The sequence below is a fragment of the Pholis gunnellus genome (assembly GCF_910591455.1).
Source record: "Pholis gunnellus genome assembly, chromosome: 23".
Taxonomy (NCBI): Eukaryota; Metazoa; Chordata; class Actinopteri; order Perciformes; family Pholidae; genus Pholis; species Pholis gunnellus.
Genome location: NC_136550.1, coordinates 6,952,743 through 6,980,623, shown reverse-complemented (window position 1 = coordinate 6,980,623; position 27,881 = coordinate 6,952,743). Strand labels below are relative to the sequence as shown.

At 42.9% G+C, this 27,881-nt stretch overlaps 2 protein-coding genes and 1 long non-coding RNA gene across 4 annotated transcripts; 2 read left to right on the top strand and 1 right to left on the bottom strand.

The window, feature by feature from the left end:
- Positions 1-453: 453 nt before the first annotated feature.
- Positions 454-10,495, bottom strand: LOC306714916 (oxysterol-binding protein 1-like). The gene is made up of 17 exons (XM_079185101.1): positions 10,178-10,495; positions 9,096-9,255; positions 8,690-8,898; positions 8,417-8,585; positions 7,907-8,018; positions 7,580-7,763; positions 7,216-7,333; positions 6,865-6,922; positions 6,511-6,675; positions 5,059-5,304; positions 4,351-4,471; positions 4,062-4,165; positions 3,833-3,928; positions 3,081-3,265; positions 2,642-2,877; positions 2,494-2,532; positions 454-2,381 (listed from the first exon to the last, which is right to left on the bottom strand). The coding sequence occupies exons 2-17, from the start codon at positions 9,230-9,232 to the stop codon at positions 2,239-2,241; spliced, it is 2,322 nt and encodes a 773-aa protein (XP_079041227.1). The 5' UTR covers positions 9,233-9,255; positions 10,178-10,495; the 3' UTR covers positions 454-2,238.
- Positions 10,496-14,334: 3,839 nt separating this feature from the next.
- On the top strand, positions 14,335-21,453 carry coro1b (coronin, actin binding protein, 1B). The gene is made up of 12 exons (XM_079185278.1): positions 14,335-14,533; positions 14,652-14,792; positions 16,004-16,209; positions 16,376-16,498; positions 17,057-17,186; positions 17,883-18,064; positions 18,173-18,292; positions 18,450-18,554; positions 18,666-18,811; positions 19,318-19,375; positions 19,515-19,853; positions 19,940-21,453. The coding sequence occupies exons 3-12, from the start codon at positions 16,006-16,008 to the stop codon at positions 20,060-20,062; spliced, it is 1,530 nt and encodes a 509-aa protein (XP_079041404.1). The 5' UTR covers positions 14,335-14,533; positions 14,652-14,792; positions 16,004-16,005; the 3' UTR covers positions 20,063-21,453.
- Positions 21,454-23,152: 1,699 nt separating this feature from the next.
- LOC306714390 lies at positions 23,153-25,340 on the top strand. Of its 2 annotated transcripts, none has more exons than XR_013767625.1 (4): positions 23,153-23,284; positions 23,719-23,800; positions 24,131-24,271; positions 25,015-25,340. It is a non-coding gene; the product is annotated as an uncharacterized lncRNA (long non-coding RNA). The 2 variants fall into 2 exon arrangements; XR_013767626.1 differs by having other exon boundaries at positions 23,719-23,830.
- The last annotated feature ends 2,541 nt before the right edge of the window (positions 25,341-27,881 follow it).

The window sequence follows — 27,881 nt, the reverse complement described above, 5'->3', positions numbered from 1 at the left end:
CTAAAAATAAATCTGCTGGCATGACACAGCAGGAGAGGCGCCTGTGATGTGTACAGCGAAAGAAACCGCTCCTCTCACAGGGAAAATAAACACGGATTCAATCTTAAACTGTAAATACAAGGAGTTTGGATGCTGAAGAAAAGCTAGGATTAGTAGGTTTAATCTTGTTTTAATACCCAATATCGGTCACTAAACTGGCCAGGCCCTGGATTTATCAGTCCAGATTTACTTTGCATCTAAAGCAGCCGTTTTGATGCTCCATATGTCCCCTCGTTGTCTTTTATACTCCTATTTCTGGAAAGCAGTTAAAACATGCTTTCACGATCAACTATTTCTAATAAATGCGGACAATTTTCATGGTATATTTTGCAATTTATCAAAAATTCTGTATATATTGATTTAAAATGAACTAATGCACATACACATAACACATTCAAGTGGAACACAGACCTGTTTTCATTGGGTTGTATTTTTTTTATTGACAAGATTTGTCATCTTGAGCTCCTACTGAACACGAGGACAGAAACTCCCAAAAGAATTGATCTGGCAAGTCGTTCATTTTGCTACCCCAATTAATAACGAATGGGAGTGTTGGAGCAAATTAAATCAAAGAACAGTATGAAAGGCTATTTGTTTGACGTCACAGCATTTGTTTATTACATTATCTTTTTCTGTGTTAATACAAAATACTGAACAATGTCATATCTCCCCTCAGTAAAGTATAGAAACTCCCTTTTTTCTGAAAATGAAGACAGTCATTTTCCAATAACATGACTGGAACCAAAAATACAAGAAACAAATAAAACTACCTTACAGTTTTCAATACTAAATTAATTTCTATACATTTATAAAATCATAGTTATTTGCAATGCTTTTAAATTCTTTGTTTCATTAATTTTTAAGTACACTTACAAACAAAATTGTGAAATTCTCTCTCTCACACACTCACACACACACACGCACACACACACAATATCCCATGTTTTTGGTGTCAAAATGTACTTGCATATGTATGAACTCTTCAGCAGATACAAAGGTCAATTTCCACCACTGCATTTATTTTGAATTTTTTCCTTTGCCTATTTGTATGTGTTCCTCTCAACACAAAACATTAAATACAAATCACACTAGGTACAAAATGGAAAGATTATTATTCCAATATTGTGGAAAAAAAGGGTAATTTCCATAATTGTTATGAAATAAAACTGCACCAATGTGAGATTTTTCTCTGGAATAAGCACGTTGCCATATTGCAGCTCTGTAGTCTGTTTCCCTACTTCTTCAAAGTTTGAATTTTTATCCAAGAAACCTTTAAAAAATGAAGGTCAACATCATATCCACTCGGGTGTACTTTAAATACAGACGAGGGAAGGCAAAGAGAAAGGGCCCCGTTAGCCAAATCAAACTTTCCACCATCAACATTTTCATCAGGCCTTTGTGATGGATACTAAATAAATAAATCTCTTCTACCTACTATACATGGGTATGGAGGTTCAATCTGTAATTCAGACAATCATTTCTTTTTTAGACACTGTGTAACTGCACAGTGGCAGTGTTGTAAAGTGATGGAAGAGCAGATATGCAGTCATACACACAAGCACACGAGAACCGTCACTTCATTACAGTAAGACACTAAATCAGAGAGATAAACAAGAAATCCTCGCTAACGTCTTGAAGGCCACCAGTTGACTTTTTTAACGAAATTATTTGAATCATATCTATACACAATTGTATATATTAACCAGGTCTAACCCCTTATTTATTTTTTTAACCAAAGCACACAATGCTGTGGATGACAACAGGAACACTATATTATCTCACAGGGTGTTCAGCGCGAAACCTGCTCTGCTGCTGATCTGACAGACTTGAGCAGAGAGGCTGAAAACAATGATCAACTCATGATTTGGAAGCACTGCGCATTTCATTTCCTGCCCCCTCAGCCGGACCCCGAGTCAAAGCAGCATGTGTGACGGCAACAAGGTGTTTAGGTGCTAAGACTCTAGGAGACAGGAACCGAAATGGGATGAAGGGAGGGTGGGTGGGTGGGGGGGGGGGGGCGGAGGAGAAATCCTGCTCCCCCGCTGGATCAGACAGCGGCGACAGTCCTGGAGATCTCTTAGAACAGAGAGCCACTGGAGGGAGTCAACTGTCCAGGTGGGAGGTGTGTGTGTGTGGGGGGGAGGGATGGACTTCGGGTGGATCAGTCTCTTTGTGGGCACTTTGCCGTCAATGCCGAGGTCAAAATATGTCCAGACAGCCCTCCCAGCTGCCACGGTCCTTGGCTTCCCAATAGCCTCCCTTATAGATATGGATTTGCTCACCTGTGATCTGGTCCTCGCAGCGCTCGAACCAAAGTGCCTGGTGGCTGTCATGAGGCGCGCCTGGAAGACAGACAAACAGTGTTCGCAAAAAATAAAAAAAGACGAAACAATCTAGATAGAAGATTCAAGCGGAAATTAAAGCGTGAGGAGGCGGCAATGTAGTAGTACTTGCTTTTTAAGGACGGATCAGTAAGAGAGTCCTCATCGACAGCTTTTGGAAGAGAAAAGGGGGAATCATAGAATTTTTTTTCCCCTTTATTCCAAGATTTTCCCCCATGCATGGTCGAGAGGAATACAGACAACACACGCTAGACACTCACCTTCTTCTGACTGGCTGGAGGTGCGTTGGCTGGCAGCTTCCCTCTCTCGCTCCCGCCGGACGCTGCGCTGCTTCTCCTCCAGCCGCTGCTTCTCCGAGTTGGCCTCGTCCCAGCGGCCTTCCTCCATCAGGCGCTGGTCGGGCCGCCGCCGGCTGTCGGTGGGAGCCATGCCCTCCTCGAGCTCGTTTAGGGTCAGCGCCAAGGAAGTGAAGTAGTACATGGTCTCCGCTCCCTCACTGCGGTAGAGCAAAGAGGAAGACCAGCACTGAAAGTCGACCTTTAATCAAAACGCACATGTACCATAGATCCAGCTCTACTTCTTCGTTCTCTGGACCGAGGGCAGACCGGCGCTACAGAGGCTCACTATATCTTCTCGGGGTACAAGTAGTATTTAGAGCACAACGTTACGCACACCTGACCATGCACTGGTGGTACTTACGGTAGAGGGTTCCTCCTCCAGACCTCTCTGGCTTTGAGGGTTTGGTAGACTGTCTTCTGTTTGCCCTCCGTGCCATTCTCTCCTCTGCTGCTCTGCATCACCCGGGAAAACTCCATCTTCTCATCCCACGTGCCTGACAGCACGTAGTGGGCCTTGCCGTCCTTGTCCATCACCACACCTGTCACCTGAAGAGAGAACAGAGAGAGAGAGAGAGAGACAGAGACAGAGAGAGAGCGAGAGAGAGAGGGTTAACAAGGGAGTGAAGCATCATGGGTCTTTTAAGCTAAAGATGACTGGTCACAGGGTGGAGGGCATGGAGGTCTTCCTGTAGTGCGGTTATACCCAATAAGTTGTATGTTGCATGTTGGGGTTATCAGCAACCTGTATTGCCGGCGTCCTGTTGCTAAATCCAACTTGTATTGCATTGATAAGCAATAAGACAACGTTTTTAATATTATGTTTGTTTAGAAATGAACTAACACATCCACTTGAGCGTGACAGGCCGTGCCCAGTTTACTGCCCAGCGACATGAAGGGAGATTAACTTTTAGTAGAGGTGGCAGGTGGAAAAGGCGCACGTTGTGTTTGTGTACTACACAGTTCATGTGTGTTTAGGGGGACGAAACCAGAGCGGGTTACGGCAGTCAGTGTATTGCAAGCTCAAAATGAAGGTTGAAGTCGGGGGTTGGGAGGATGGGATGGGGCCACTTGCCGGCCACACACCACACGCTGTCGCGGCCTTTTTCCCCTCACCTTCCTGGCAACATCTCTGGAGAAGTAGCTGTAAGGCGCAAACTTCAAGTGGCAGCGGTCTCCGGTGGTGTGGTTCACCACGTCAATCTCCCCCGACTGGCAGAAAGGACGAAAAAGAAAGTAAACGAAAAAAGAAAAAGAAAGTAAACCGCTGACACTGTGGAGACATTTTCAAACGAGTAAAAGTTGACGATAACGACAGGAACTCTTTAACTCTGGCCAGTCTCACCTGATCAATCCATAGCTTTCCTACAATGATGTTGTGCACTGTGGTGGTAACTTTCTTCCATGTGTAGTGATTGTCGCCCTTTTCAAAGATCGCGTGTATTGTGCCTGGGAAGAAACACAAATAAGTTTCAGCAAACAAAACACACGGTTAATCTTTAATTAGACAAAAGGTGTGCTCTGTGACATTCTAAAGGAACACTGACTGACTGACTGACTGACATTCCATACGAGTTTGAGTTGTTTGGACTGCAAGGCGTACATAGTATGTTTTGAACCACACCGCCTCTTACCTAAGGGCATAATGGAGATGTATTTTCCTCTGAATTTGCTGGCAACAGTGATTTCCTGTCTCAGGGTCCAGCCACGATCGGAAATCACATGGTGCGCTGCTGCAGGGGGGTGGTGACTCACCTGAGGAAAAATGTTTAAGACGTGAAGCGTACAATGGCGTTCAAAAATAGAATAGAGCTGTACGCGTCACAAAGGAAGAGCTGTCAACAAGTAGAGCATTTTGGCATTTTTTCAACAGCTTATCGGTTGACGTTCAACAATTCCACTGCGTCACTTTGTCTGTAGATGTTTAAGATGAAATGCAAACCAAGTGATCAAGCAGCTCAAAAATACAAGATCAGATTCTTGCACCGTTAGGTCCCCATTACAATAATAATACGTTTAGAGTTTCAATTGCTACCACAAATAACTACGATCAAAGATTTAATCGTGTCTATTTAACCACCACTCCTCTAACCTTCAATTATGATAAACGAGCCCTTCAATCCCGGATTTCTTTCGACACACAATTCTTACTTCTCTGTTTATCCCTCAAAGAATCCAAAAAGGAAGCGACATACTGTCAAAAACGCTGAGTCAGTGGGATATCTTTTAATCTCAAGCCTTCCTTCCTGCCATTCATTCATTCATTCATTCTTTGTTTGTTTGTTCAGTTTCGTTTCCTTGGTGGTATCTCTACATCTTTCTGTGTTACTTGTTCCTCTCACCTGCTCGCAGAGGGAGCGGTAGCCGCTCTCTCTCCGGCGGTCCAGCTCATACGTCTCTCCCAGCAGAGGGTTGAAGGGTTTGCCCGTGCGGTAGACGGTGGTCGAGTAGGAGGACACGGAGAAGGCGGCCACGTAGCACATTTGCTCCAGCGAACTCTGGCACTTGGAGGCCCTGTCCAGGAGCTCGTGGTACTCGAGGTCCTCCGACAACCGCTGCAGCATGGAAATGGGCTCGTTGAAGTTTACCTAGAGAGCGGAACGATCCGGAAATGAATCGATGTTAGCGTTCCCTCTCATTCACAGTGCCCATAACATTTAGTTTGAAATTCTACTCTCATGCCCACTTACACATGTAAATATACGGCGTGCACTAATACTATATAACATATAGAGTGTAGTTCATTATATAATATAGCCCTACCAATACTGGATTCTTGAAGCCGATACCGATATTGAAATTGTTAGTTTTTTTTGTTAAACGTGATAACGATATATCGGCTAATCTAAAAACATTACAACATACTTTAAACAACGTATCTTGATAAGGATCCCTCTTTTGTGACCAATATACATACTGAGCGGGCTTAATATAGTAATTTACCGTTTGAATAATGAGCACACTGTATGATTGTATTATATATATTATTAGGTTGAGTTTGGCCAGTGCTTGTGTCGTGACATGTAAGATTAGCTGAGGTATGTTTGTGACGAGGACGGCTTTTGGCTGATGCGTAACGACAAAGGAAAGAGACGAGGTAGTGAGACCACAAACAATGATAAGTAGTAATAATGTAGTAATAACAGAGGATGTGGCCGGAGTTGTTTTTTTTTTCTGTCTCGTGGAATATTTCCACCTTTACATGTTGGCTTGAATCTGTGTATTGTGTTTTTCCTCATTTACTGTGTTGATGTTCAGACAAAGTGTGTTACGTGTAGTTTGTGGATGACTGCATCAACTCGAACCAAACACACATCAGGTTTGTGCCACGAATAAAAACTGTTATTATGAATTATCGTTTGTATTTCTGCTGCGCTGACTGAAAAGGTGCTGTTGGAGGAGCACACGCAGTCAAGAAATAAGGTCACCGGTGTGAACCTCTGGTATGTTCCTGAAGGAACCAGAACTTGTTTCTGACTGGTTTGTCATTCAACCTGTCAACAGAGCTATGTTAACCACCGATAACTCTGACAGGGTGTTTTATGTGTTTACGTCAAACCCACGTCACAGTAGAATGCTGCAGCCAGAAGTCTATAATGTACTGATTGTGACCACTTTGTTTGCTTCTCACGATGAAGGCATTTTTTGGTGACTACACAAAGACAAAAAAGGGAGCAGCCAATGGGGGGGGGGGGGGGGGTTAGAGGAGGAGGTGGAACTGCCTGGAAAGGTTGCCGAACAAACTTCCTGGCAATCGCATTTGATTTGGAGTAACCTCTAAAGAGAATACTCACAGGCATCGGGATCTTGGACAGCTCTTTGCCAATACAGTTCTTCATGATACTCCACAGGTTGAGAGAGTAGTTGGGTTTGTCTGAAATGCGTGTCCGCCTCTTCTTCAGTGGTACTAACTCCTGTGAGGGAGATTCCGGGTTCATCGCTAGAGGCTCCTCATTAAGCTAAAAATGCAGAAAGTTCTGTCAATAAACAAGCGCAACAGCATATTTCTGGAAATAACAACGCTTTCGAAACAGATTTACTTTATTTCTTTAGAACATGTTTGCAATTTATATTTATAGTAATAAATGATGGTTAGGATCATGTTAATGAGGTCAACCAGCCATCTTAGAGGCCAAAATGAAACCTACCGATTGATCATCGGGACACATTTCACTGTTGAAACCGCTGATGTTACTGCTCGACCTTCTGTGAAGACACAAACAAAGAGACTCTGTATTCACAAATGTTTGTGGTTACATTATTTGCCAGTGTATCATACAAGGAAATGGAACATAAACTGGTTCAACCGACTCTTAATTTCAACCAATGGAGGGGTGTGTCAACCCACATTCATATTCGTTTGTCCTGCCAGGGACTGAGTTGAACAAACAAATACCTGAGCGGTTGAACAGCCTGAGGGAATCCAATAAGTAAAAAGCATCTCTTTGTGTGGCTGCATTTGCGGTCAATGTGTATGTGACGAATGAGTGTGCACTGACTTGTGGAACTGGGGGTCTGCAGGAACAGTGATAAACTCAGGCGCTTCCTCCATGGCGTCAAAGAACTCATTGTCGTCATCCTCGTCGCTGGCTTCACCTTTTCCCGGCCCGGCGGCACCTGAACAAAACACTGCGTTGTCAGTGTTTCCCCACACAGAGACCGAAAACCTATTCACAGTTATGAGTTAACCATTCCGTGACAAGCATTTTGCCCATTGCTGACAACGATTACCAAGCAAAACTACTATGGAAGCCCTGATCATTTAGAAATTCAATGTACGAAAAGGTGTATTCTTGAGCGGCATCTATAGAGACTTCCGTGTAAAGGAAGAAGAGGAGGGGAGGGGGAGTTGTCACGTCTTACTTTTATTGTCTGCAGTAGCATTAGCCTGTGCAGCCCCTCTGAACGCTCTCTCCAGGTGGTTGTGCTGCTTGGCCAGCTGCTCTAATGTCTCCTCCAGCCTGACCCGCTGGTCCCGTTCCGCTTGAAGGGCTTTCTGCCACCGCTTGCTGTGACCCTGAGCGAGCGCAAGAAAGTCTCGGCACGCCTGAAGGGGGGGGTGGGGGGCAAAACATCCAACAGGGTTAACACTGGAAGCCATTGGAACGCGACATTCAATGAATATGAGAATCTTGTACATTAAAACACGGACAAGAAATAGATAAACTGAGCGAGGAGGGCGACACCTACATTAATCATGGCATTGGAGGTGATGCGAAACAGCGTGGCCCTCTCTGTCACCTGGCGGATCTTATCCCCAGCCTCGCCAGTCATACGCAAACTGTCTAGTTCTGATAAAGACCTGCAATGAATATGAAAAATGTACAACGTGAATAAGGAGTTGGGAGCCATATATCATCAAGACGCACTGAAAAAAGCCATCAGCCTCAGATTTAATAGGTTTATTATTGAAACTCGTGCTTGTTTTGTCCGTCAACTGCAGTGATTGTGCATTTACATGCTCTTTTACAAATCAAAGCAACAGTGATATGATATTCTGGACACAAGGACATTACTTCAAAGACGGTTTTGATGTGGAGTCTTCATGTCAAACATTAGTAAGCGGATGTTTCAGATGCGTATGTTTCAGATGGATCCTTCAATTCTATGTTAAGATAGAAGAGAAAGCAGCGAGAGAGGGAGAGAGAGAAGAGAAAGAGAAAGAGAGCGAGAGAGAGCAATAGATTGTTAAAGCCTGACCTCTGGAGGGCAGAGCCATGCTTTGAAATTAGATCGTTGCAGGTGCTGAGGTCCTCCACCTTGCTGCCGAGTGTTCTGAGAGCAGACTGGACTTCTGAATTCTGTGATCCGCCACCTTGTCCGGGTGGTACCGGCGGGGACGATGGGGAGAAGTCATCCCCCGAGTCATCTGTTTATGATCAAAGCAAAAAACACTTGAGAATAAAAAGGCTTTCACAAGACACTGAATACTTGTCCCCCCCCCCCCCCCCCACATGTCTGCCTGTGTTGTACCTGACTCAGCCTGCATGCGTGCTGCCTTGGCTTTGGCCAGTTCCAGGGCAGTGATCCAGCGCTGACGTTCCACTTCACAGCTGGCCTTCAGGTGATAGGTCTGCGCTCCACCATTGGAGATGACAAAGTTGCAGGCGTCATCCACAGTGATCGTCGCTGTGGCCAAGTTGATTGTGCCTCGACAGGTGTGGCCCATCTCCGCTTGGGTCCTAATAATCAGAGGGTGTTTGATTCGACATTTTGGGCTTCAATCCGACAATGAAATTCAACAGGATGAGGAAAGAAAGGTGAATAAATTGAGGTTGATTGCCTTCCTGCTTAATCAACAGCTAATCAGTAGTTTGGTTTCTCTGGTGACATGATCATGGCTATCCTTCAATTTGGTGTGTTTTACAGGAAAGCCTACCTGTAGTACGACAAAAGTCCATTGCTCAGGACAAACCACCTCCGCTGATAACCCTTGATGTAATTTGTCCACTTGAACACCCATCCTTTGTATGTGTCGCCAGCAGGAGTGGGAGTGGGGGTCTTGGGCTCCGACATCACAGCCCCCAAAATCAAGAGACCTTGAAGGTAAATTAAAAGTTAAAAATCCTATTTGAAATGTGTTAATTGTGTTCTCATATTGGGCCTGAAAGTATTAAACAATAAAGCAGACTGCCTCCAAATTAATGAGCAACTGTTTTGTTAATTGATTCATCGTTCAACTTATTCCAGGCACACAATTCCAGGCACACAAAAACCACAAATTTGCTGCTCCAAGCTTCTCAAATTAGCATATTTTCACTGGTTTTCTTAATGATAATAAAGTTAATATCTTGTGTGTGTCAGACAAGGCAAGATATGTTCATATGTAGTCTTGGACTTTGTGTAATTGCAATCAGTTAAGTCACAATCTTGCGTTAATACTAAATCATCTCAGCATTTCATTTTACAGTAACGGGACTAAATCACTGCTGATTGATATTGATCTTTCAGTGTGGTATGACAGGTAAAAGATTAACCATGGAATCAATACAGATCCACTGCTGACTCGTTTTACTAAGAAAACTTGTTGAAGCCGGAATTAAAGATGTGCTTAAAAGAGGGATTAAAACCCCTTAGTGTGATTCTGTCTTCTTAATTGCCTATGACCTGGATAGATATTATTAATTGACACAGTAGCCAATATAAAAAATATGATTGTAATGATATAGTCAGGGAAATGTGACAGTTGTGCAATCAACAAAAGAACATAAAATTGATAAAACTCCCAACATATTGATGAGTATGACACCAGAGGCTAGCCGGCGTTAGCTCCGGGTAGGCCAGTGGGAGTCATAGTAGTAACAGCTCATGAAGTACAGAAAACACCAACGTGTCGTGTTTTCTCGAACTTAACCGGCTGACGTGCACATTCACTACATGGTAAAAAGCAAAAGACACGCCGCCAAAATGCTCGTTAACTCACTAGCTCGCTTTAAAGCTCGCCGACGGATGACTGTTTACCTTGACGTGTCCGAAAATGTGAGATCAGGCCACCAGACACCCGGGGAAGTCACTGCTAACTTTGACTCCCATACGCTACTGTACCTAGCTAGCTGAAGAGGCTAACTAGCTAACTGACCAGCACAGGATCGGCTAATGATGAAAACAATTAAACCCGAAGACGTCGACGACACCCGCGCGGTGGTTGTAAAATAAAGTGACACCAACGAGTTTCACTAGTATCCCTATATAATCGTGTGTTTAGTGTTCATCATACAGCTGCGTACGCGGGTAACAATCTAAAGCTAGCTAGCTACATCTAACTAGCCTAACGTTAGCTCGTTGGTTACACCCGGTGCAACATAATTTGGTCTCGTCTGGAAACAGATAGGCGACATTGTTTTCCGGACGAAACCGCTTCTTTGCCTTCAAAGTAATAGCACATTGTGTCGGTATTATTTCCCTCATAAAAACAAGTCATAAAGTTCGTCTCAGTAAAAGGTGATCGAAATATACATTCTGTACTATATACATGTCCATAAATGCATTCGTTTATGCGTGCTTTTAATAACATAATAGCAGTAAATTAACGGATAACTGTTCCTGTAGTGCACTCTATTATTTGTAGAATGAGAATATGTTTTATTTTGAAGGATACAATCGGAAACAAGCTTGATTGAATCTCGCTCCTTACACATTAATTAGATTCTTTTTACTACTAACTAGCTAGCGTAGCTAACATTTACGTCAGCTACATAATGTAAAATAGATTAATAATATAATATATGCAAACTACTGTACAATGTTTAGAGCGCATTCACTACAGATAGGAACGTATATTAATGAGAGTAACCCTTCTTGTTTATGTAAACGTTTCAACAAGCTGGCTGTTTACTTTTCAAAGGACACTATATCAGTCTACACAAAAAGAACTGTAAACTGTGGATACGTGCGAGTTTTCGTTAATATGTAACTAATATGTAACTAATATGTAACACATCACTATAGGGCTTTAGGGCTACACGAATTAAAAAGCCGACTCCGGTGGGACTCGAACCCACAACCTTTGAATCCCTTCGGATCAACCTAGAAGTCCAATGCGCTATCCATTGCGCCACGGAGCCACTTGTTGCATATAAAAAGATACGTTGTATTTAGAGGGAGTCTGGATCTACTGTAGTATTAAGGGCCCCGGATAAGTATGGATCATAAACTGTTGATAAGTTATGGACGTTGGTGTTGTGTTACCTAGAGCAAAAACCGACATTTGCTACACAAAACAACACATTTGGGAACAAATAATTAACCTGCCTTGTGAGATGTTAAACAGCAGGTGGCGCTGAAGCTCCATTCCCGACACGCTCGCTAGAACAGTTTACTCTACTTAAGATGATACAATAACGTTAGCGAAATGAGAACAATGAAAATGTAATAGTTATTAAAAACGTGTCTTCAAAGGGTGAATATGTAACAAGTGGTGTGATTACAGTTGACTTTTCAGAGTAGGCTACACAGTGAACTGGTAGAGGTGGGTAAACACTCAGGACTTCGGACCTGCGGGGTCTTGAGCCAGTCGCTCTGTGGTTCCATACCGAGTCACTACGTAGTTTGCTGTTGCCGCATATTTTATCTCAGTAATATATACAAAAATATATAATTTAATTGAGGTAATTTCTAGGAATTGTCTTTTCAAATCAATCTGAAACACTGAAACGCAATCAACAGACTTTTGTCTTAACCAAAAGCTGTTTATTCTGCACCAACCTCTATGAAAAGGGTCCAACACTTTCCACCTGTAACCACAAATCAACCAGGAATTGTCCGTGGTGGCCAATCAGCGCTCATATCACAACCAAGAATTAACCAAGAATTAACCAAGGATTAACCAATCAACGTCTTCGAGCTCACGGAGATGTGCGGTGGATGACGAGAATAAATAAAATAAAATGACATTTGCATGAATGACCCGTGGCTTGGTAACTTTTAACTAACGACTAGGTAACGTTACCTTTCCTATTATAACGTTACATTACATTACTTTGTATTCACCTTTTGCTGGACTGTGTGTTAGTCACTATGTTAGTTAATCTGCATTTGTATTTGTTTATAGTATATTTACTGCTATTAGTAATCATTGCACCGGTTTAATATTCAATTACTTTTTAATCACCTTACATTCGCAATATCTACACTGCACTCAAGTAATGCATATGTAATCATAATCCAATAATGTGATGTCACACTGACATGGATCTGCTGCATAATCAGTACTTTTACTTTTAAACTTGAAATACATTTCGCTGCGTAGGTGAGATTCTGATATTCGTGGTGTATTTTTTTGCTACATTTACTAAAGTAAACTAAGGAAAATATACTTATACTTGTTCCACCACTGGTCCCAGGTGGGACATAAACTATGTTTAATACTTGTGATATACCACTCCCGTATAATGCTTTACTTCTGACTCTTAGTGATTCTGGAACTTTATCCCACATTTTGAGCCTGTTGGAAAGATATACACAGACAGGGCGAAGTATATAAAATCAATATTACATGGTGATCATGACTGAATAAAACTGATAGTATAATATACACAGCTGCCTTCAGTAATGTGTTACCAAATGATTTGTCCATTTAATGTTTATATTTTCATTTTTTTAATCTAGAGGGAACCTTGCTTCAGGCTGATGGAAGTCTCAACACTTGAGTCGCTGCCACTCGTGAGTCGAGCTAATTTTTGGTTGTGACAGCCAATCACCTTTCCACCTGTAACCGCAAATCAACCAGGAATGGTCCGCGGTGGCCAATCAGCGCTCGTATCGCAACCAAGAATTAACCAAGAATTAACCAATCGACGTGTTCGAGCTCACGGAGTCCTGTATTTAATAGTATTAGCTTCAAAATGTACTTTAAGTACAACAAGTAAAAGTGCTCATTCTGCACAACGGCCCATTTCAGTATAATATTGCATATGCATTGATGTGTAAGTAATGTTGCAGCTGGTAAAGGTTTACTATATACTGCCAGGAAGCTGGTGAATTTCACCACCAGTTTTATTTTAACCAAATTAAAATACATGATTAAATAATTGTTGATTATATTTTGTATTATTGTTAAGAATCGTTAAAATAACTAAAGATATCAAATAAATGAAGTGGGGTAAAAAGTACAGTATTTGCCTCTGACATGCAGTGGACTAGAAGTATAAAGTAGCATAAAATGGGAAAACCCCAAGTAAAGTACAAGTACCTCACAATTGTACTTGAGTAAATGTACTTAGTTACTGTCCACCACTGTGTAAAAGGCCCGCAGAGCCAAACCAAGTACCGTATGTGATGATGAAGAAGACAAAGTAGGACAAATGTGAGGATCATTATGACGATTATTACTATTTATTTACATAGTTTGAGTTCAGATAATCCTGTCTAGGGTAGACGTTAAAAGCTGTACATTTTGTATGTGAAGTTGTTGTAGCCTAATAACTATTTATTATTAATAATATTACTAAGCATTGGTCAGGCATTTTCTGGTTAAGCTCCTTCCTAACCAAGAGGGAGCGGAAGGACAAGTTGGTGGCAGCGTGCTGGGAAGTTTTTCCAGCATATTGCTCATTCTTCATGGCAATTTTTAACACTTACAAAAGTCGACACGTCTTCAAAAGCTGGTTTACGTGCGCTTTTGTTCAACGCATGCGCAGTAGAATAAGTAGAGACCCGTTCTCTATACACATCCGTGGGTGTGTGAGCGTGTGTGTACGTTTGTGAATTAACTATTGTTCGATCATCTTGATGAGCAGGTGGCACCTTGTTGGGCGAATGGGGTAAATGTTGGTGTCAGCTATTATGTTGAGCTCTCTAGGAAGCAGTCTTTCAGTGTATGTCTGGAGCTTTTATTGTGAAGGATAAAACGGAAAGAGGGGAAGAGGAAAAAGGTTATTGTGGAGTGTGTGAAAAGACAATAAAGTGGTTGCCATCTTGGTGCAGACTACAGAGCCGCCCCGTGTTATTATTTTATTACTATTATAAAATATAGGCGCAACATATCCATCGGCTACATTGGTATGTAGTGTTTTCTGCACATACGTACACATCCGGTCTGGCAGACAGGAACCCGGATGTAGACGGACGGTCTCCCTCTTGACTCCCCTGCGTAGTCTTTGATATATCCTACCATTAGCGGAAGTCTCTGGGATTCTGCTCCGCTCTTCAAATTGGTCGTTTGCAAAAGGGGGAGACGGGGCGAACACGGACGCCGTGTGCATTTAGCGCTACCCAGTCTGCGCTACTTCTTCCGACTCCATCCGCTTGACTCCATTCGGCGTCGCTGTGCGTCGTTTAATGTTTAGCTCTACATCAGCACGGGGCATGCGCTGTCAGGTCAGACTCGTACTACATCCGACATGCGTAATTACTGACAAACTAACATGAGAATAGCTGCATTTTTGGTGATAGCACGGATGCGCATTTATTTTTAATGGCCGTGTTTTGTTTATAGGTCTGCGCAATCAACGTGAACGCCTGCCCGGACACAGTAGAGGATTAAGTTACTGCTGCTGGCGGAGGATTATTTTTATTGGCCTCGTCACGCCCGAGTCTTTAGTGATCCGTTGTCCAATTAGGAGGAGTCGAAAGCCAGGTATGCTATTGTGCTCGATCATAACAACCTTGTCGTTTCCTTAAAATGCCTCAGTCTGGTACTAACTATGCGTTGCTGCGCAGCCTTTGTCGCGCACGCATACCGTTACGCACCGCAAAAGCCATATTTGCTCGCATTGTGTGCAGGCAACAATAGAAACCAATAGAAATTGTGTAAAATACTATGTGGATGTCTTGTAACTATATAGAAGGGAATTAAAACCACCGTTATACAATAGGAGAACGTTATTTAATGGCTGATGGGCGGAAGTGTACTACTAGACAAAGCTGCATGGATGTGGAGCTGTTTTATCCTCACAAGCAACTGGGGGGGGGGGGGGGGGGGATGGAGACCGACAACCTGCATACATGCTAAAATACAATTTGCTTTGACAACTGTGAAGCGTTGGGTAGATGGCATATAGTTGCTAGCTCTGACTGCCCAACCCCCCCCCCCCCCCCTCACTGCCCCACGGCATGTTTTGGTTTCAGGCGGATCATGCCCTTTTGTCCACTGAAGCTTTTCAGCACAGACACTCAGTCTGAAAGAATTTGGCCTGCTGTTTTGACAACCTAAAGGTGTTGGGGATGTGTTGAATGAGCTGTGAAATAACTGAATGTACAACGGTTTTTAATTAGCTGTCAGAAAGCCACAGTGGAGGTCATTTGTGCCGCTCTCTAGGAATGGAAAAAGACTAAAGAAGTTATTTAATGTGTGTGTGTGTGTGTGTGTGTGTGTGTGTGTGTGTGTGTGTGTGTGTGTGTGTGTGTGTGTGTGTGTGTCAAACATTTTGCCCACCTCACATGGCATTACAAAACACAGCTAATTATTAAACTCCAACAGTATAACGAGACATCATCCAGTTACACATTAACAAAAAAGAAAAACATCAGTTTTGATATTATGAGTGCTGCAATATACTTTGAACTAACGCGTGTCAAATTCAGAATAGCAGAAGAAGAAATGAGTCGAGCCAAAAGTTGATTATGTTTTTGCCTTGTTTGTTGTTTTCTTGTTTCTTATGTGAACGGTCAACTCAAGTCTTTCAAGCATGATCCATGTTTTTTTCACAAAAATGTTTTTTTTTATCTTTAGACAGTATTGTTTAGTTCCCAGTGAAACCGATTTTGAAAATACGACCGTCCATGCCATTAAGTTGGGACATTGACGAAATGTGCAGCAGTGCCTGTAACTGTAAATCGTCTCCACAGACATGTCTTTCCGGCGCGGTGTGGTCAGGCAGAGCAAGTTCCGCCACGTCTTCGCCCAGGCGTGGAAAGCGGAGCACTGCATCGACGACGTCCGCGTGTCCCGCGTGACGTGGGACACCGGCCTCTGCGCGGTCAACCCCAAGTTCATCGCCGTCATCATCGAAGCCGGCGGAGGAGGCTCCTTCCTCGTTGTGCCGATCAGCAAGGTGCACGACCCCTCTCCGTTTCACATCAGCAATGGTGTCAGCAAGTCTTTCGACGCCTTCGCTCCATGTCTGGCTAATGCACTCGCAGCACTTTTACAGTTATAGGGAACAAAAGGCTTTTACTGACTGGTGTCGTGATCTTAACTTTTTTTGTTTTCTCCCAAAGAGCGGCAGAGTCGACCAGGCGTGTCCCACGGTGTGCGGCCATGCAGCACCGGTGCTGGACATCCAGTGGTCTCCTCATGACGACAACATCATTGCAAGTGCCTCAGAGGACTGCACAGTAAAGGTAGGTTCACTCTTGTATTCCCTCTTTCTTGCCAAGAGTTGTAGATGGATATATGTTAGCTACGATACGGTGAGCTTAGCTTAGATCAAAAATAATTAACACAGGATGTCTTGTTTGTTTATTTTGTACAAATTCTGAATTGTAAAAATGATCATTTGTGGGTTTTAAGAGGAGTTATGCGCTGGACTGTTGGTTGTGTCCCTCCGCTGCCATTCTTTATGCTAAGCTAACGTCTCGTAGCTGTAGCTTCATATTGAACAGACAGGCAAAATGTCGTACTATTCCAGAGCAATAGTACGACATGTTGTTAAAGATCTCTATTTAGTTGAGTGTGATTGTTAATATGCTGACTAGTTACAACTCACGGGGTCTTCATGAGAGCAGAAATTAGGAATAAAGATTTTCAACCTAACATTCCTCATTGCTTTTGCCCGAAGAGCGTTTCTGTGACCAAAAAGCTATTGCGTGTCTATGCTTTACATAAAACCACAGTAGCTCTCGTGCACCTGAATGGATCACTTTCACAAACAAATGTCTGCTGTGCCCGGCGGTTTGAAGGTGTGGCAGATCCCAGACGGGGGCCTGACGAGCCCAATGACTGAGCCCATTGTGAACCTGGAGGGACACAGTAAAAGAGTGGGAATCCTGGCTTGGCACCCGACCGCTTTCAATATCCTCTTGACTGCAGGTAACCTCACTCGTCACAGTCTTTCCTTCTCACTTCCCTTGTAAACAAATACGGACAATAACCATGACAAACATGGCTGTTATGTGCTAACACGTCATGTGTTACGCTACTTCAGGACACTTCGTAAACAAATATTTTTGGGAACACGACAGAAGATAGCAGGCGAACATTTCATATCCAGGAATTCCCGTTCCCTGTTGCTGTAACAATTTGCTCACAATTTAGCACATTGACCATACATGGTCCAGTCGTATACTAGGTTTCCACCTAGACTCGTATTCTGATTGGTGCTCAGAAGTACATGACATCATCCTTCTCCAACTGAGCTCTGGCAAACCAGTGACCCAAGACATCTCCACAATAACCAAAAGCGGTCAAACGTTGGCAGAATTTGTGGTGAAAATGTGTTTTCACGGCCTTTTTAAAAAAATATAACTGACTCATCCTGACTGTGAAATAATCCTTTTTTGTGTGTCCCACTCCGTCTGTAAAGGTTTAGCCTTCTGCCTCCTCTGAAATCAATCGCGCCACATTACTACAAACCTACATTAGCTTCCTGTTGTTTTCAGAACGGTACCAACTTGCATTTCAATTTCCTATCCTCTTGGTACACAGAGCTCTTAATGGCATTGCTCCTTCCGTTCCTGCTTTTGTGCACTTAAAGAATCGGTGGGCGCTGTGTCTTCCTCTCTGCAGGCTGCGATAATGTGATTTGTGTGTGGAACGTGGGCACGGGGGAGCTCGTGTACCAGCTGAACGACACCCACCCAGACCTCATTTACAGCGTCTGCTGGAACAAGGACGGCAGTGCCGTCTGTACCGTCTGCAAGGACAAGGCTCTGCGTGTCATCGACCCGCGACGGGGCACCGTCCTCAAGGTGACGCCACATTTCTTGCCGTACAAACAGACGTTATGCCACACTATGCCGTGCATGTGGATGCCGGGTCTTTCCTATTTCCAATGTCCTGTTCTTGTTCTCCCCCAGGTGAAGGAGAAGGTCCATGACGGCACCAGGCCAATGAGAGCCGTGTTCCTCTCCGACGGGAAGATCCTCACCACAGGCTTCAGCCGCATGAGTGAGAGACAGCTGGCGTTGTGGGATACGGTCAGTCTCGCGTCCGTATAGAATGATTCTTCAGGGCACAATTTGTTCAATGCCAACTTTCAGAGTCAGTGTGGGAAGCAGTGCACCGTTTATTTAGTGAGACGAACATACATATTGTATGCATGCAATCACAATGTTTTGTGCTTTCTATTTACAGAAGGATCTCTCTGAGCCAATGGCAGTACAGGAGATGGACACAAGTAACGGGGTCCTTCTCCCCTTTTATGACCCCGACACCAACATGGTGTACCTGTGTGGAAAGGTATGGAAGCGACGGGTTGTGTTGAGCACACAGAGTTACTCAAATGGTAAAAATTGGTATCGATTCATTTTTGCCTCAGTGGTCTTAATGAGATGATCTGCTGGCTTTCAGGGGGACTGCACCATCCGGTACTTTGAGGTGACAGACGAATCCCCGTATGTTCACTTCCTCAGCTTGTACAGCACCAAGGAGCCACAGAGAGGAGCAGGCTTCCTGAGTAAAAGAGGCGTCGATGTCAACAAGTGTGAAATTGCCAGGTAAATAATGTTTTCCTTGATATTCTTTTAAATCACTTTAAAAATATATTGAAATGGCTGGCGATGAATTATATATTTTTCCTGAGACAACAATAAATTGCTCCTACTAAGTATTGCCTGTAGCCAAAGCCTCGTGTAGCTTAGTCCTCTTATTACAACTAATACAAATAACTAAATAAGCCACATTTATCCTTTATTACCATGAACATTCTTACTATCACGCCAAATGTGTATTAATCCGCAGCTGAAAATAGTCCCCAACAAATGCACCACTTACTCCTCTTTGAGTAATGTTTGCTTTTATAGGAAGTTACTGAGCCTCTATTTAAAATGAAACTATGCGTTCCTGAATATGTTCTGTAGGAAAGATTGAGGCTTGGTGCCACGGTTAGCATCAATAAGTAATAAAGCATTTAGAAACATGTTTTTTTTTTTTTCATGGGCTTTGCAAACATAAAGAAAGCATTACGCTTTAATGAGAAGACTCATTTCCTGCTCTTCTGTAGGTTCTACAAACTGCATGAAAGGAAAGTGGAACCCATTTCTATGACTGTACCACGAAAGGTAAGCCATGCACCGTAAAAGCAAATTAAAAATAACCAGTTTATATGACTTTCCATTTTAAAAAAAGGAAGTGAAAGCAGCATTTGGTTATCCATAACTGTATAATAAACACTTTTCTGTCTCCGTCTCTCCTCCCCAGTCAGATCTGTTTCAGGTAGACCTTTACCCGGACACAGCTGGCTCCGAGCCGGCTCTCCTGGCCGACGAATGGATCGCCGGGCAGGATGCACCGCCCCTGTTGGTCTCTCTGGGCGGCGGCTACTCGGCTCCCCCGTCCAAGCACAGAGACACCCTCAGAAGCAAACCCAAGCTGGTCTCGCAGGACTCTGGGACCGGGGCCGCCCCGCCTTCAACAGGCAACGCAGCAGCTCCCACGTCCACACCTTGCTCTGCCGCCAAGGAGGCGGAAGAAGAGGTGCCACAGCCGCGAGTAGCCACAAGGGAGACGGATGGAAATACCGAGAGGCCGAAGAGAGAGGCGAGTTGCGACACAGTGACCGTACCAACAATTTAAGTGCTCCCAAGTTTGTTTTCTGACTTGTTCCTGTCCTCTCCTCCTTTCAGGACGAATTGTTGAACGAGTTGTTGGCAGAAATGAAGGCCCTGCGAGCCGTCGTCCTCGCCCAGAGCCAGAGAATAGAGCTGCTGGAGAGGCAGCTGGCTCGAATCGAGGACGGGGATGTGTGAGCGAGGCGGAGGACCACTACATTCGGAGGGCACACTCACTAAATCCACAGACCGTAGCCTTACTAGAATCAGCAGTACCTTTAAGCTGTGCGAGTGGAAGAATGTAGTGCAGGGGTAGCGACTAACGGTGGCTCACAAACAGGTCAAATATTGCGACGAAAAGGAGGCCGCTGATCATTTCTGTGATTGTTTTGCAGACTGTGGTTGAGAACCGTGGCGTCATCTACGTAGAGTGAATTCTGACAGTGAGATAATATGTAGTTTTTTTTCATATGAAGGAGTATTGTAGCAGCTATTCGGTGGTACACATAGTGCAGCTTTGAGCTTTGCAAAATCCCCACACTAATATTGAAGGGCTTTGAAGGTGTTACAGTTCCACAAATGCCTCACGTTAATGCACAAAGTAGTGAGTCAAAGCGTTGTTTTTAAAGTTAATGACGGACGACATACTATAGCAAGGCAAATGAGTACCTCCAACGTGATTTTTCTTTCCCTAACGCACTCACAAATATAACCATTAGGGCTATTTAATCAAGTTAGTTAAAGCTGCTAAACTGTGACGTCATATCAGGCCACTCCCCCAACTGTTACCCATTGTGTGACTTGAGCTTTGTTTTACTGCTTCATTGTAGGACGCCATGTGTCACTTTATGTGACTGATAGCTGATGAGAGTGTAGCTGAATATGTACGTGTATCGTAATTCTGTGTCGTCTTTGCGGTCAATGAAAAGGTAGCACTTGTGATTTTTTTTTTATTATTTTTTTTACCTCATGTTATCAGGAGCGAGCTGCGGCTTTACGAAGGTTTCTGTGATATCAGAAGGCAAAGTATTTGTCCACTTAAATCATTAAGAGATATAAATACGCAGAAATACTTGCCTCTTTGCGCCCCCTAAAGAACCAGGATTTCGAGTTTCGTCGTCGGTTGTCCTCGAGCTGTACGCTAAAATGAGAGGTGTTCAGTGGACTCGGCCCAAGTTGTGCTGTATACAAATATAACCCAACACATAGGACAGTACAGTCTAGCTTTATCCAGAACAGCAGATCAGAGAAGAGGAAGTTACTGTGAAATGGGAAGCATTTTTTACAGTTTGCATTTGCATTTGTATTGGTGTTAAAGGATGGAAAGATTTTTTTTAATTATTATTTGTGTTTTTTGCCATTACATTTAGAGGCGTTCTTCTGTTACATCCCCGTCAGTCAATGGTCGTGTAACAATGGTACATTCCACATAGAGCTTATCCCTTTATTACTTACTTTATATTTCTTTACGCACTGACCTCACAACACTAACTGTAAAACTAGTAGCAGATTAAATGAGACTACATTGTGAAAACTTAATAAACATGCATTCCTCCTTTGTATTAAAAGAACTGTTGTGATCATGATCACATATTTGTGGTGTTTGTGATAATTATTGGTCGACTTATGTTTGGATAGTCTGCATGTTGAGTCTGTTAGCTGTGTGTTAAATAGACATATGGACACGCACACAAAACACATTCCCTCCATAAAGGATGTAACACGCTGAAGATTTCTCACATTTTATATTGGCTTTTTTCGCCATTGTCTGAATTCATCATATTTAATATTCTGAACATTAATATAGCAGCAGACAACTATCTGCTGTCTAAAGATATAGAGGATTCATGTCTACCTGCTGCCTCTCTCTGTGTGTTATCCGAGCTTCTTCTCGCTTTGTTGACATAGCCAGGCGGGCAGCACGTGCTTTTAGCGCGTGTGAGCATGCGCCACCGCTCAAGCTCTCATATGGGGGTTACAGCAGAAAATGATGTCCAAACACTTGATGCCACTCATGTCTGTACAGTAAATATGTAGCTACGGCTAGCTAGCGTAGATTAGCATAAAACAAGGGGGAAACAGCTAGCTTGGCTCTGTAAAAATGACAATTTCCTGTTTTATGGTGGTTATGTGCGGGACTATTTCTTTAGGCGGAGCCAGGCAAGCTAGCTTTCTCCCTAATTCCAGTCAGTCATCTAAACAAACTGAGCATCCAGCCAAGAAGGCCACGTGGGCAATCCATTATGTAACTAACAATCACTTTATTACAATAGTTCGAGAGAAATCCAAAAACCTGTAGAGTGTGACCTGAAGATTTCAGCTGCTAAAGGTTCACCCAACTGGAGCACCTTTTCTTTCAGATACCATCGATTTTGTTGTTCTTAATTGTATGAACGCCAATAAACATTTTGTGAACCCATGAATTAGAATCAGATTACATTTTCCTTGCAGAAGTATAGAACTCTATAAGCATGTTTGACATCAAAAGACACAAGAACGGAAATATACCCACATCATCCTCAAGGAAATTAAGCAGAGAAATAAGACTTATTTTCAAACCGATCTCTCACAATTATGGTGTAAAATGACTGTACAGATTTGAGACGACTGCTTTTGTTGGGTGTTGGTGTTGTGGCTGCCTGGCCTCCAGAGAGAAAACAGGATGTGGTCTTCTTGCTTCACATTATGAAGCGGTGCTCTGCGTGTTCTTCTGTAGTGTATATTAAAAACCTTTATATATTTTGTGTAAATCAAAAAGACTTATCTGGATCATGGTTTCTTGGGTTGTCTTGGGCTCACATATCACGTTTAGACTCCTCTTTTCCAGTGTAATGTCAAAAATACGTCAATTCTACCAAGTAAGTCAAATGTTGATGGTAAGATTCTGTAACAAAGCATGGCATCATGTTGACCTCAGCTGCCCTTTGTGTAGTTGAGCTGTTATCGACAACCCACCGATGTTTGAAATGTGTAACAGGAAATAAACCTACTGTATCTTGTATTTCCTGTGACTTCTAGTCAGTGAAGAGTAGGACAATGTTTTAAAATGCACGTGATATTTGCTGCATAATGTAATCTGCACCTGTGCTGCAAACCGAAAGTCAACTTTGCAGGGAGAGAATAAAAAAAGTCTTCCTCTTTCCATAAATAATTGCACATTTTGTTATCTGTGCTCTCTACCACACCCTGCTTGGTTTTGTCTTTAATCTGTGTCTTCACCCCCTCCAGCCTCCTCCTACCTCAAAGGGCTGCAGCAAGCTTTCTTCACCACATTTCATGCATCAGCCCCTCTCTCGTTTTTATCATCTCCTCCACACACACACACTGTCGCACAGTTAAAAATTTGAAAGACACAAGTCAGTCTAAGCAGCGTTCGCGTTCGTCAAACACCTCAAACTTTATCTTCTGATCACAACTTGGGTAAGTTCTTTACAGTTTATTTCCAACCCTTTTTAAAAATATTTTAAACATAATCTGAACTCGTTTTTGCTGCACACATTTTTGTCTTTTCTTAATTAATCACGATGTGATCTCTTCTCTATTTAACTACAGCTTTAAATGTTAATATATACTCAGATATACTTCAATATTTAACTTAATGTGCTTTATGTTTTAAATGGTTGTATAACTACAGTATTTCAGGCAGTAATTTACCACAAATTATCCTCGTGCATTTCAGCTTTAAATCCATGTTAAGTACATTTACTTATTTCACATTCGTATTTTAATGTTTTCACTAAACATGATGTTGCAACACTTTTGCCTGATCTCGAGGAGTCTAATTAACCGTGACTAAAAAAAAAGTTTCCACCCATGACAGGCTGACTGATGCTGTTCAAATATCCTTCTGACAGGAAACCAGCAAAGCTGCGCACGGTCTGCTCGCTTCCTGTCACCCCAGACAGCACAGCCAGTTTACAGTCACATAAGATAAAGGCAATACAGACTTCCTGTCACATCTCCATTGTACGTTTCTACATTGCAATTATGAACCTTTGGGGACGTGTTAGCCAGCCCAAATGGTAACTCTGTGGTTGTAATTGTGTCTGGATTAGATGTCAGTATTAAAAAAAACATTTTTTATGTTCAAATTGAACAGCTTCTGCAGCTTTTTAAAGTAGTATTATTGGCATTTCTTTGGTGAGTTAAACCACAAATGCCACAGCAATTGAAGTGAATGAGTAATCTTTTATGCGACGCCATCTAATGGTTTAGCTGGAAGCCCCATGCACCACTATTATATTTTCAAATTTTCTTTTTTTCTAGATCCTTAATATAAATCAACCAATGGATCTCCTTCTGATGAAACCTTCACAACTGCTTTAAAGTACAAGGAGTTTGACTTCTAAATTCTGCCTGTAACTGTGACTCCAAGCCAGTGGGACTTTTCGACTCTACTCTAAGGAGGTAAAGTACATTTCTAAATCTAATCTGTCTCAGTCTTGTTGGATCAACAGCTTGAATGAGAGGACTTCTGGTGCTCTTGGAAAGGACTCAGACTCAGTTGAAACAGTCCACATAATGTTCAGCATCCGTGTCAACCTGTTTCATATTTCCTCTGGTGACATTCTGTTAGCTTCATGGAAAAACGTGAAATTCACATTTGTTGGCATCATCTAATCTGCCATGCACAGAAGGCATTTAGTAGGCTATCGTTTTATATGACAAAACACATCCACGTGGCACCCAAGTAAAATAGATCACCAAAACAAATCCATATAAAAAAGGTTACTTTAGGAATAGTTTGACCTTTTTTTGCTAGATGAGAAGCTTGATGCCACTCTCATGTCTGTACGGGAAATATGTAGCTTCAGCTAGCTAGCGTGGTTTAGAATAAAGATGGGGAAACAGCTATAGGCTCTGTACAAATCTACGAAGTGTAACAAAACAACAACTAAATGTTTTCTCCCTGATTCCAGCCTTTATGTTAAGCTAAGCTAACTAGCTGCTTCAGCTACATATGAACTGTACGGACGAGAGAGGGGCACGAACGACAGGAAAGCAAATAAGTGAATTCCCCAAAATGTCTGACTATTTGTTCAAGAGACAGTGCCACAGAGTACAAACATTATTCAAAGAAATGAATGAATCCCAATGTGTGACCATTGTAACACCCTCTCTCTCTCTCTCTCTCTCTCTCTTCACTTCAGGCATGGCCGACTCTGAGGGCATCACATCGTCCACTAGGACCGTGCTGATCCTCTTATTCTGTCTACTAGGCCTGATTGTGTTGCTGTTCTTCTTGTACAAGAAGTTGAACAAGGAGGCCAGTGGAGAATACACCGTGCAGCGCATGGTGTATAAGGAAGGAGGGGTCAGGGACCGGGTGAGAGGTGCAGCATTAACTCTGGGGACAAGTCTCGGAGTCCAGCTGTGGCCTCAAAGTGATACTGATGAGGATGGAGAGGAGATGCAGGAAATCCAAGATGAGGAGGGACAGGTGGAGGAGGGTGGTAGCCAGGGGAGTGACAGCGAGGGAGACGATCAGGAGGAGGAGGAGGAGGAGCAGTGTGGTGGGGCAAAGGGAGGGGGAGGTGACGACTCAAGTTTGGAGAGCTTGGAGGCAGAGGAGCAAGATAGACTGACGGGTGAGGCGGAGGCTGAAGCGGGGGAGAAGGTGGGTGATGGGGAAGGTAGAGGTGAAGCAAGAGGGGGTGCTGGATTGTCGATAGATCTAAAGCAGTTCTCTGGAAGTGTCATCTGGTCTGAGGAAGAGGGAGGTATGGCCATAGACAGCGATGTGACTGCACTGTGAGAACAGAATAAATACAAAAAAGTTAAATTACAAGGGAGGCTTCAGAAGTAGTATCCTACTGAGGCCAAGTCTCCCTAATTAGATGTTGAAATATATTCTCTGTAAATTTGATTTCCTAACATGAAGGTCTAAATGCTGTTGCACACTGCCAAAACATAAAATACCTCTTTGTGTCAGCCTTAAGTAGTCTAAAATACTGGAATCGGCCTATAATCCACTCGCCGCTGACATTGTCCTCACTGGTAGCTACCGGGTTTGTCTTTATCTCACTTCCTGTTGAGGCATCAGGGTAAAAATGTGATTGGTGGATGAAGCTGTTATAAATATGCAAGAGAACAAATGGATTGCATTTTGAATGTGTGTGTAAAAGTTGACCTGTAAAACGGTTCAAATCAAACTTTGTATCATTGCGTCAGGCTATTGCACGCTGTTTATTGTGGACTCATATTTTTATAACTTTGAATGTTTATTTCTAATTCACATGCAAATTAAAAACAAACATTGATTTGACTGTTTTGTATTGTTGTTGATATAATTTATTGAGCTGAAACATTAGTACATTTTAAGGCACTTCATGGTCGTTTTTGTTAGCAAAATATTATTCTTTTCATTTTGAGTCGTTGTATACCAGGGGTCACCAATAGGCGGACCGGACCCGGATGGATAATTGAGTCATACATTTTGGCGGAGCGCTTCTATTTTAACCTGCACAGCTTTTTCAGCCTTTACGGCAGCCTTTCAGCAGTACAGGAAATACACCGACCAATCACATACGTTGTAAATCATCTCACGTGACCCCACTCAGCCAATCGAATATCTGTATTCTGAAACGCATCGTTCGTGAGCCGAGTGAGATTTGCACACAAACACGGGAGACGGAGAGAGAGCAGTGGCAGAAGTAAGTCGGATAATTTTACATGGCGTGCTCTAAAAAGAGAAGTGGACGACGAAAACAGAGCTTTTAATAAAGAATGGATAAACTCTTATTTGTTCATTCTTCATGCTGGCGCTACTAAACGACTCGTATGTTCAGATACCGTGTGTAGTGACCCCGTTGCTTCCCAAAAAAAGGTCACCACTGTTGCTGAAAATGTTTGTTTAGACGCGTGCCCATGAAGGAATTCTACTTCTAATATAAACAATTTATTTTCTATATAAACGGAGTTCATGCCTTTCTCTGCTGTAATCCATTTTCCTTTACATAAACCAAAATCATAACATTTATAAATGTTATGATTTTGGTCGATGTCGCACGGTCAAAAACTGTTTGCTACCTTCTGTTCAGCAACACCTGTATGCAATGACCCGACTGATTATGTACCTGTGCCCCAATTTCCACCGGCACTACGCCCCCATGTGGTGGGAGGTTGTACAACAACAAAATGGCTCTTACACCGTGGCCATTATTAAATGCGCCGATGTGAAACGCCACTATGAGACCAAACACATCTTTAGACCAAACACTCCAATCTGAACTGAGGGCAAGATGTTGAAATGTGTAGAGATTGTTTATTATAAAGTTCACTGAGACAGTTATGATGTGAAATGAATTTGATAAAAGAAATATGTAAAACCAGCAATTCTCTTCATTGAAAGCGATCAATGGGGATGTAGCTCAGTGGTAGAGCGCGTGCTTCGCATGTATGAGGTCCCGGGTTCAATCCCCGGCATCTCCATACTTTTGCGATTTATTTCGCTCCAGGTTGACTATACATTACAACATAACCCAGACAATATACATGTGTTAAAGCTATTTGTTTGTAGTAACAAACACAACAACATTTCAACACAAGGGTGTACAATGTGCGCGTGATATGGGACATGTTCGTGATTGGCCAGACGGAGCGCTGGCTCAAATCGGATTGGACGTTGGAGATCTTCGAGGAGCGTGTGTGTGTTTTGGGGGGAGTGTTTACGCAAGTGCGTGCGAGTGTCAAAACATTTATTTTTCACCGGCCAAATTATCTCCAGTGGTGGGTGAGAGCCACATCATGGAAGAACCAATAAGTAGGCTATGCCAGAGTCAAAGTAAACAGAACTGTGTGCAGTGACACCTTTCTCTAAGCAATTATGTAACCAGAAATGCGGGATTTTTACCTCAAGACTGAAGACTTTCTCACAGTGACAGATGGACCATTAGGCTACTAAAGCACCCAAACTGTTCTGTGATCTGACCGGAGACACTGGAGCCCATCTAACCCGGTAAATATTTCAATAATTTGCTTGCAGGAATCTGATCCTCCCTCACCGACAGCACAGATC

What these genes read in the sequence shown, in the direction of transcription:
- LOC306714916 (XM_079185101.1), bottom strand. Translation starts at nt 9,232, where the DNA reads ATGTCGGAGCCCAAGACCCCCACTCCCACTCCTGCTGGCGACACATAC. An exon ending in GAAAGCTATGGATTGATCAG is followed by an intron (nt 3,929 to 4,061) that starts GTGAGACTGGCC and finishes CCTTTCTGCCAG; the next exon opens with TCGGGGGAGATTGACGTGGT. An exon ending in CTCCAGCCAGTCAGAAGAAG is followed by an intron (nt 2,533 to 2,641) that starts GTGAGTGTCTAG and finishes CTCTTCCAAAAG; the next exon opens with CTGTCGATGAGGACTCTCTT.
- coro1b (XM_079185278.1), top strand. Translation starts at nt 16,006, where the DNA reads ATGTCTTTCCGGCGCGGTGTGGTCAGGCAGAGCAAGTTCCGCCACGTC. An exon ending in TCGTTGTGCCGATCAGCAAG is followed by an intron (nt 16,210 to 16,375) that starts GTGCACGACCCC and finishes TTTCTCCCAAAG; the next exon opens with AGCGGCAGAGTCGACCAGGC. An exon ending in AGCTGGCGTTGTGGGATACG is followed by an intron (nt 18,293 to 18,449) that starts GTCAGTCTCGCG and finishes TTCTATTTACAG; the next exon opens with AAGGATCTCTCTGAGCCAAT.